Genomic DNA, 10,258 nt, shown 5'->3' with positions numbered 1-10,258 from the left:
AGTCCACCAAATGATTTTTAGACATGCATTTTTAAAAACACGATATTCCCCTTACAGGTTAATCTATACATTATCATTCTACAAATGTTTGCAGACAACCTATCACAATGCGACTCCTCCCTATATCTTGACGCAGGGAATGTAAACGTTGGTTTTGAGCCACATCCTATGAAAGACAAGCAGTGGGGAAAGTGGGAGAGCTCTCGAAACTCGTGCAATCTCTGTTGTGGTTGTTCTGAAGTTGTTGTGCAGAGGTAGAAGCTTTTGGAAAGCCTTTTTTTTGGGGGGTGGGAGTGGAGGGGGGAGTAAGTGGGAGAACCCTTTTTTTGTTGTTTTTTTGTTTCTCTTTAAATGAAAGACGAAGCGCCCTTTTTTATTTGGTGTGAGTAAGATTATTAAGAACGTCATTTCTGTCCCTTCCTCAGGAGTCGGCATTGTCCCGACTCCTGGCCTCTTGACGCGGCGCCGGCTCTCGGGTGCGTGAGGATGTGCCTCCAAGCAGTGTTTTTTGTACAGTGTGTGTTTTAAGCTCTGGCCTGACAACTCAAAAGCGACGGACGCACAGTGCGGTTCAGATTTTGGTTCAGAACGAAGCTTAACGCGTCGCTCTTTTTAAAAAGCCATTATGTACGTGAAAGACGGTAAAGCTGACCACCTGGTCTCTGTATGTCTTTACGCCAGACTAGAACAGGGCATGGGTGTGAGTTTTACTGCGTATCCCGTTCAAGAGGAGGCAGAATTTTGTGTAACTTTGGTTTACTGAAAACAGAAATGACCATTAAAGCGACAACACTTTGGGGTCACTTTTCCCCTTTACCATTTCGTACCGACACGCCGTCATTCGTAACCCTCCTTTGTCCCCTTTTCAATATGTGATTACGGCTCGTCTGAACCGGACGTGGGCCGCCATTTTGATAGGCAAGCTCAGCACTAGGCAAACACAATAACCACGGCTTCCAGACAATCAAAAAGAAGCTTAAACTGCTGTTTGCATAAAAATAAAACAATGAATTCCAAGCCAGACTCGAACTTAACTTCTCCGTTTGTGGTCTGTCACATGTCCTGACTTTTAGGATGTAGTAAAAAGTGGACTTTACTTAACTGCCTTTATGATTGGAACATCTTTTATCGCAAAATTGAAACCACCATTGCAAGATATGTAAAAAAAATTAAATAAATTAAATTAAAAGTGTTCCCCCCTCTCTGTCATGTCTAAAGCAATTCTGCCTACCAAAATCATGGCAACAAAGTTCATGGATGATGAGTTTGTTTTTAGTTGTTAAGTAAATTCCATAAAGTGTGAACATAAAATGGTTCAAAACTGTCAAGTCTCACTTGTAATTTGATTCAGTTGCATTTTATCTGAAATATTCACATTGCATTCTTTTCCCGTTGTTTGTGGTTGTGTCAGCATTTTGCCGGTTGACTCATAAAATACAACCTCCTGCAGGTATACAATGGAGTCAAATAATCTCACTACAACAGACTATGAGTAAATTAAAGAAAATCACTTTTGGTTATCAAAGTGGATACAAATTGGTGTATTGTCGATACAAAACTTCCACCAGCAGATGTTACCATTTTGGCCCTGAAAAAGTCGGGTGCGAAACGACCGAAACTGCAAAAGTACGAAATGGCGAAAGGGGCGAAATGACCAGCACTCAATGCAGGCTTAGAGGAGGAAAACAACAGGAAGTACTTCTTCTTCTATAAGTACAAAGTGTATCGTAAAAAGCTGACCACCTATCCAGATTACACTTGTGTGTGTATAAACCTGCAAAGTTTCAAATCCGTAACCCACATAATGAGCGCTGGATGAAGTTAAAGCAAATCTCACCTAGAAAAGGTCACCTTAGATTTTCCCCTTCCACAATGGCTATCACTGTTTGCTTTCCCGTGCTAACCAAGCCACATTATTTCATATTAACTTGAAATTATGACTTATTTGGCTTCACTAGATAGTTTTCATGTTTGGTTAGTAGTGTTTTCAGTTTTTTTTTCTTTTTTTTTTTGTTTTGACGCAGCTCAGAACAAAAACCGCCACGGTAAAGTAAAGATGTGAACGCCTTCGGACGGTTCCACCTAAAACAAAATGATATCCAACAGGTTTGTATACAAAAAAAAACAAAAAAAAAAAAAAAAACAATAAGTTTCAATGTGTAATGCATAACAAAAGTAATAATAATAAAAAAAAAAATTAACAAAACCTTCACAACATCAAGATGATTTTGCACTTCTATTGAATACACAAACGTTTTATTTTGGTCATGGTCTACGTTTATGGTTATTTCACAGACAGAATGCCTGGCAGAAGATAACCGGAGTAGACATTTTTTTTTTTTTTATGAGTTCCCAAATTACACATGAAGAATCGACACTCGTTTCTGCTCTGACCATCTTTGTATAGGGCTAAATGAAACAATCCCAGAGGTTTTTCCAAGGTAGCTTGTGGACAGAAAAAAAAGCAAAAAAAAAAAAAAAAAAAGGCTTCTCTTTGAACTAGTTTAAAGTCACAGAAGGTGAGACCAAAAAAGAGGAGTTTGGTGGCTTCTGCCTGTAAGCTATTGGCCATTGCTAGAGTTTGGCTTTGGTTTTTAGCTGTTGCCTGTCACTGTTTGCAGGTAGACAAAGCTTTATAACGCCGAGGTAAGAAGAGCAAGAGGAAAGTTACGCAGAAATGCATTTGTTTTGTAAATGGCGTTTTTCTTCTTTTTTTTTTTCCACAAACTGTTATTATTTCTCCAACTTCATTTTTAGATTTTTTTAATCACAAACACATAACAGACTGGAAGCCAACTTTTTTTTTCCCTTGTTTTTTTTTTTTTTTTTCTCCGAACAGTTGCGAAAACAGTCTTGGTACTGCAGTTGTGATTCGAGGGATGGCATTTACAGTTGGTGGTGTCTATAAATCAGATCTGGAAATTAACAATGGTAAAAAAAAAACAAAGAAAAAAACAAAGAAAAAAAAAAAGCTAAAAATAATAAGCTGATTTTAATAATAGTAGCAACATACAGGCAGTGACACAATTTTCCGAGACTACTCCTGTGCAAATGATAACAGAGCAACAACTTGAATTGAACCAGCAATTGTCTCTAGACATTAACAACTACTGTGGGTTGGGTTATTCACAAACATAAAACGTCTTCCATTTTTTCTTTTTTTTGGCAGTATAGGAGGCCGCGAGCTTTCGACAGAACATGATTTGCTTATTTGTCTCATGTCTCCTCCCCCATCCATGAGTCCATCATCCTTTCACTGTATGTGGCCATGCCACTCCCCACATATAACAGGTCTCAGAGAGTTTCTTTTTCTTCTTCTTGTTCTTCTTTTTACAACAGACATCTCATGTCTGTCATGTTTTGGGGAATCCAAAAGGTCTGCAGCAAAGAGTTCCTCTGGACTGGTCTCTATCCGGATACATGCTCAATAAATAGTCCCAGTGGTGAGAAAGTGAGTCAGCTGTGGGTTCTTGGACGGTGGAGTGGTTTCTAGCCTTGCAGGTCTGTGTAAGAGAAACAGTGCGGTAGATTGGTGGGACACATTGACCAAAGATCGTGTCCTAGTCACTCCAGGTCTTCCGATAGGTTCCCTTCCTCCAGCTCCCGGTCGTCGTCAAGTTCCGGACTGTGATTGGCCGTCGTCACGAGCGACATCGGACAGTCGTCGTCATCCATGTTGAGCGGCTCCTCTTTCACGTGAACAGGTGGCCTGTGAGGAACAGGACATGGGCACATACATGTCAATTTTTTCAAATATTCTTAGACAAGCATTGGTCTTTACTCAAGAAGGAAGCTAGAGGAAAACCACTCTGGTGATCCATGAACTGGTAAATATCCTTCCCTTTCGCTGCATTGACTGGTTTCCAGTATTGGGGTCATTTAGGGAGCTGGTCGTTCTGTCATTTTGCCCATCTGATCATTTCGTTTTCAACTGTCCCTTAGCGACCAAATGCCATATCTCATCTGATAACTAATTAATTAAACTGATTAATCAAACGCTACCATATGGAAATCTGATTTTGTGACTCTAATGGCTATTTAAGGTTAATGTCCAACTAGATCAAATGGGATCAGGCCCACAATATTCCTCAGATGAAAAATATACTAGTATATTAACTTTTACACACTTTATGACAATTAACTATGAGCAATAATAATTACAAAAAACATAGCTACCAAGGTAAATAAACTGTTAGGTACATGGGTCTTGTGAAACAGAAAGTAGGAAGGGAGGAAATGGCAACTAGTAACTAGGAGGAGTTTTTCCTGTCTATGTGGAGCACAGAGTGACAGGCCACTTCCCCTTATCTGTTGTTGTTTTCTGCATGCTTGCAAGAAAGACGAATTTAGCTATTTTGCTCAAGTCGACAAGATGGCCGTAGGCTCGCTACCTATGCAGATTGCCCAACTCACAGGACATCAGCTTGTTGTATACAAAGGGCACTATAAAAACTTTGAAGCTTCATCTAAGCTCTACACCTAGAACGCTTTTTAATGTTCTGGTCATAGAAGCAGACTGCTTTTCAGATTTTGTTTCAACAAAAAGCATTTGTCTAAAACTTTGTGCGTACAAAAACAACAGAACTGAAGTTATTTACCTAATATCGTCTCATGGTAAGAATCTCTTTCCAACCCATCCCCTGTTTTACAATTTGACATTTTCTTGTAACAAAAAAAAACAAAACAAGTGTGACACGCATTATCTGGTGAAAGTAAAAACCATGTTGTTTGCAAGACGCTAATTCGACACGATGCCTCACGTCTACTGTAAGTAAGCACATGAAAATTGCATGAAAAACACGGCCCCTGTAAGGCCGATAAGCTGTGATGTTCCAGACATGTTTGGCATTTAAAAGTTTACTGATGACACCAGGTTGAAATACATGAAGAAAAAAAAAAAAGAGGGGGTGGGGGGGGGAACAGGCCACATGATAAATAATGGAGAATTTCTCATCCCTGAGCCCCCTGGAGCAAAGGCAGAGGAGAGGCTTTTTTATCTAGTTAATAGAAAGCGCAGCCACTCGTTAATATGCAGAGGCTGTGGCGTGTCGCTCCTCAAGAGGAAAAACCAGCAGCTTGCTTCTGCCATTAATCAACTTCAGCCCCGGCAGTTCGCTCGGACACCATGATACATGTTTTTAACTCTAAATGGATGAATATCTTTAGCCACTGTCAATAAGCGCTGGGCAGGAAGCAGCACAGGACGCCTCTTCTTCCTTCAGAACAACACAGGAGTGGGTGGAAAAAAAAAAAAAACTGCTGGGCAGCTAACAAGAATAATAATACTGTCACACACAAACAAGGCATAACATGATCCGGAGCCCTAGTCGGGGAGAAGGGTTTGTGCAACGATGATAAATCTGACAAAACCTAATTATTTCTGACACATCGGATGCATCAGAAAATCCCCGTAGACTCGGAAAGAGGAGAGGGAGACTTATCAGGCGGCGGCAACGTTAGGATGCGTCTCTCCTGGGCCGCCTTCATCAGCGGGGGGAGAGGCAGGGCGCCGGGGCCTTTTTGAATTTGAAAAGAATTTTTAAAAGGTACAGATGACTTTAATATTCAGAGCCAAATACTGTAAATTAATATTCTGATGTGGTCGGGATGAGGAGATCTTAGCAGGATTCGAGCCGAGCGATGAATATTTCTGTTTCTGTCCTGCGGATTTACAGGAAGGGAGTTCAGGGGGGGGGGGAGAGGGAAGGAGGTGGTTGCAGACGAGAAAAACATCAAAATGCAACACGAAAGGGGGGGGGAATTCATTCAGCGAACACTTTTTTTATTTTCACACACATTTAAATTTAAATATTTCGACGTCAGATAACGCAACGAGAACCCACTCCTCGTTCTCGCCTCGCTAGAAGATCCCGATTCTAGTCGCATCAAAAATATTAATGATTCTTCGCTACTAAAATAATCCTCATTAGGATGTTTGGATGCCTTACAAGAAAAAAAGAAAGAAAAAGAAATTACGAGCTGCCGTATTCGCTTTCGGCTTTCCAACGCTTTATTAAAATATGTGGATGAGCCATTTAGCGCCTAATGGCTGGATGCCATTATCGAGTCACTTGAGGAGTAAACGCCGGTCTGAAATGCGGCGTAATAAATATGCCAAGACGCCTGCTCTCATATCAGTCGGAGATTAGCGTTGGGAACTGTGCGGAGGTAAAGCCAGGGATGCAAATAAGGTCATTAGTCCAGGAGGTTGATGGTAGGAAAAGGGAAGGGGCAGAAATAAAAGAAAGATGTTCATCACACCAATGAGAGGCGGACACGAAACAATTAAAAACATGAGACAAAACGCAGAATAATTGGACCTCGACATATTGTGTTGAGTACGAGAGAAGTTGGAAGCTCTAATTGTAAGTTCAGGCCTTCCTGGTTATAACAGCTACCACTTCTTTTAAGCAGAGCCCCTAAGGGTGAACATGAGTTTATTACACATGCATACTTACACACACACACACACACACACAGCCAGCATGGCCCAGGGCAAGCTGGTCTGTGGTTAAGCAGACATCATTAACCTTTAGACATTTAGGGGAAGAGGAGGTTTGTCTAACAGCTGAATGGACTCAGTTGTGCTGACGACTCTCCTCCCAAAACAGGTCTTCGAGGTGATGTACTATTTAGTTTAGTGCTGCAAGCCGCTCCATTATTTAAGCGCGTACAGCGAAAAGTGGCACCGGAGAACACATCTCTTCCATTTCGAAGGTTGTTGTGGACTGCGTGAAAAAAAAGGGCAGGGGCTAGACGCCTCTCGTCCTCCCCATAACAACTTGTGTCGGTGTCGAGACGACGTGGCCGCGAAAAGCAGAGGGGGGGAAGAAAAACAGGGGAAAAAAGTCTGCGCTGTCCTGTTACTGAAAATTAAATGACCTCAGGGAGTGCAAACACTGGGAGACTGTCAGGAGCATGGCAAATTTGCCTCACTTAGCACCCCCTTTCAGGAGAGGTAAACACGTCTAAATATATTAAGGTATGGACGCTTCCTTTCTCATAAATACATTTACTCACATGGCAGTGGGAAGCATCCTTTATCCATTACACAAATGGTTAGCTAATGTTGCAATGGAGGCTTTGATAGGCAGCGTGTAAGAAGCGTTAAAAGGATATATTTGGTGTGTTTTGTTTCAAACTGTAGCCTGAGTGTGTATGTGTGTGTGGCTTGGATGTTTCTTAAAGTCAAGCACAAACACTCTCTCCCAGCTACATAAAGAGGAGATGGAGATTAAAGTAATTAGTGCTATGCTTGCTAAATATTAATACAAACAGTCCTCCATTAAAAAAAAAAGCAGCTAAAATGTACAGAGTGGTTTGATAGCAAGGTCCTATATATAGACTCGAACTGTACGACCACAAAGGCAATAAAATCCCACTAAAAGAGAGAGGAAGGTCTGCTCACAATCCAATCCAGCATAGAAATTGAGCTCTGCCCCGAGGTCGGTGCTAACTAAACAGACACTGATTCAGGGGGTTAAATGTCAGACAATTAGAGCAACGTGGAGCAGGAGGTGGGCGCATGGAAGAGGGAGAGGCGGCTTCGGCTTGCATTATCAAGCAAGAACACTTACAGATCTGTAAGGTGGAAATTGGCAACGCTTTTATCGCTGTTAAAAAATTCCAAAGCATTTAAACGCAATGGTTTTTTTTTAGTTTTTTTTTTTTAACGTATTTAGCACTGTGGGCGAGAGGAGATTTATTTGGTGGTTCCGGTGCAATTTATTCTACAAGTATCTTTATAAAGTCGTACTTTCAGTGTTACACTGTTGGAAAAACAGTTCCTTGCAGAAGTAAGTTTCTCCCATTGAGCCATTTCTAATTCTGCCATATTAGCCAAGTAAAGGTACATGCTTTACTGTTTTCAATGTCAAATGTGAGAAATGTTCATTTTAAGGATGTTTTTGGCTCTAGTGGTCTTGATTTGACCACTAGAAAGCATTGACAGGATAGTGAGTTACGACAGATGGGGAAGACATTCAACAAAGGTCAATAGGTCAGGACTCGAACCCGTGAGCCATACATGAGTACATGCGCCACCGCAGCGCCCCTCTTTGGTTAATACTTTGTAGAACCTCTGCTCAGTCTCAAGGATTTGCAAGCTCTCATTTTTGTTTATTTCAGGATTGTCTTGTATTTGACTGCATTCGACTTCGCTTCAATTCTGACCAGCTCTCCCATCTTTGCTGAGGAAAATATCCCCACAGCATAATCCTGCTACCACCATGCCTTATATGGGGGATGGACTGTTCCGAGTGGCGAGATATGCAGTGTTAGCTTTCTGCCACAGAGATCATTTTGGATGACTAGGTCCAATCTTAGTCTAATTTTATCAGGGCATAGAACTGCAAAAGGGAATTCTTAATGCCTTTTTTTTTCGCCCAGTCATGGTCCAGTTATCATGGACCAAGTGGCTGCTAGGTCACTTCCTAGTAGGTTTTGCAGCCATGTTTCTTTTCCATTTTTAGATTGTGAATTGATTTTTTTCTTTTTGTCTATTGCTGAAGTTTTTCTAGTCATGCTGCACTTTTCAAGCTTTAATTTGAAACCAATCATGCTTTGCTTTCTGTCAATCTATTACATGAAACTTCATTAAATACTTTGTGGTTCTTAAGAAAATGTGAATAAGCACATGGACATCCCTGTGGAGGATTCTTAAAACTGCAAAACTAAACAAGCGTGGCAGTTTCTTTTCCTCTACTCACATGTGTACTGGAGGGGAATATCCAGGACTGCTGTGTCCGTTGGTGTCCAGGTGGTCAAGCGAGCCGTTGAGCTCCTCGTGGGCAGACTGCAACATGGTCGGGGGGCTGCAGCTCAGCGTTCCTGGCGGGCTGATCCCCAGCAAACCGGGCGGACTCCCGCCCAACAGCCCGGGCGGGCTGCCGCCGGTTGGTCCGGACGGGTCACCGCCAAGCAGGCCGTGGCAGCTGCCGCCCATTGGCCCCGCAGCGCTGCTCATGAGGCCGGGGGTCCCCAGCAACGGCAGGGAGGTCTCCGCCAGAGCGGCCTGCAGAGACGGAGAAAAAAAAAAGAAATGAGAATGAGAGAGAGAGAGAGAGAGACAGAGAGAGAGAGAGAAGAGGGCATGGGCTGGTGAGGGTAAAGGTAAAGAATGAGGGGGACGTGTGACTATTAAGGAACAAGAAATATGAGAAGCATATGAAGCATAATTACATGAAATGTTGGGTGAATAAATGGATTGCAAAGACAGAAGGTATTTAGTGGCTGAGAGGCAGTGTGAAGAGTGAAAAAAGAGACAGCTGAGGGAATAAAATGATTTACCATGGCAATTACTAAAATACAATATCCTTCTCTTATTATGTTGCAAGAAATCTTTCCCATGTGTGGAAAGCTTGCAGATTACCTCCCAGTAACTGCCATTCAAATGCCTTTGTGTGGAGTGGTTATGTATTAATAAAATAATAATAATATATAACAAAAAGGCTCCCAAAAACTTTACCTCAAAATAATAAAAACTCCTGACACTTTAGCCTGCTACGCATTAAAGTTATATACAGTGATTAAATTTTTAAAGTTTTTGCCATGAGCACCTCGCTGGCGTACACTATGAAGCCAAATCATTTATGACAGCTTAGATAAATATTAATGCACATGCCCCTGCATTTGCACATGCCACAATCAATCTAAGGTGGCTGCAACAAACTGGGAGAAAGGGGAGGAGAGCAGGGAGAGGGAGGGAAGACATTCTGCTCGGTTTGACCACAGGGTGGCCTTCTGGGTCTGAAGGTGGAAGGAAGAAGGGAGGAGTGGAGGAAGCGTGTGAGAGAAGAGAGAAAAGGGAAGAAGAGAATAATGCTTCCGCTTTACGCTAAATGTAGGATCTGATGTGGAGCTCTACCTGTAAGCTGGCGTTTAGCGCTGTTCCGTAGCCAAGACTGGAGGGAAGGTTCTTCACGAGAGATGGACTTCTGAGGAAAACAAACAACAACAAAAAAACAAATTCACACGTAAATGTTGATTATCCAATGCTTGACCTCGTCTTTGTAACATAGTTTGCTGTGCCTTGCATTGTCGAACTTTGCACACTATTTAAATAAACCCACATTTTATTTGCAGTTTCACACGTTTGCATCGCAAACTCTGGTTTCGAAAATATCCACAAACTGTCACACTGCGATATCATTGGGGTTTTGTCATTTGACCGGAAACTTTGTAAGGTTTTACATTTCTTTCTTAAAACTAAGAATCTGAAAGGTGTGGCGTCCAATTGTAATCAAGCCGATTGAGAAAT

The 10,258-nt window shown here is 41.8% G+C and overlaps 1 protein-coding gene across 8 annotated transcripts in view; it reads right to left on the bottom strand.

The window, feature by feature from the left end:
* Positions 1-2,797: 2,797 nt before the first annotated feature.
* The window catches only part of foxp2 (forkhead box P2), a 110,282-nt gene continuing 102,821 nt past the window's right edge, over positions 2,798-10,258 (bottom strand). For all 8 annotated transcript variants that reach the window (XM_016664184.1, XM_007578715.2, XM_007578723.2 and 5 more), the window contains 3 exons: positions 9,866-9,935; positions 8,709-9,013; positions 2,798-3,709 (listed from right to left, as the gene is read on the bottom strand). In XM_016664184.1, coding sequence (XP_016519670.1) covers positions 3,565-3,709; positions 8,709-9,013; positions 9,866-9,935 — 520 coding nt within the window. In that variant the 3' untranslated portion in view covers positions 2,798-3,564. The remainder of the gene's footprint in view (positions 3,710-8,708; positions 9,014-9,865; positions 9,936-10,258) is intronic.

The sequence above is a fragment of the Poecilia formosa genome, unplaced genomic scaffold (genome assembly GCF_000485575.1).
Source record: "Poecilia formosa unplaced genomic scaffold, Poecilia_formosa-5.1.2 Scaffold9, whole genome shotgun sequence".
In the NCBI taxonomy this organism is placed as follows: domain Eukaryota; kingdom Metazoa; phylum Chordata; class Actinopteri; order Cyprinodontiformes; family Poeciliidae; genus Poecilia; species Poecilia formosa.
This window is presented reverse-complemented; position numbering and strand designations above follow the sequence as displayed.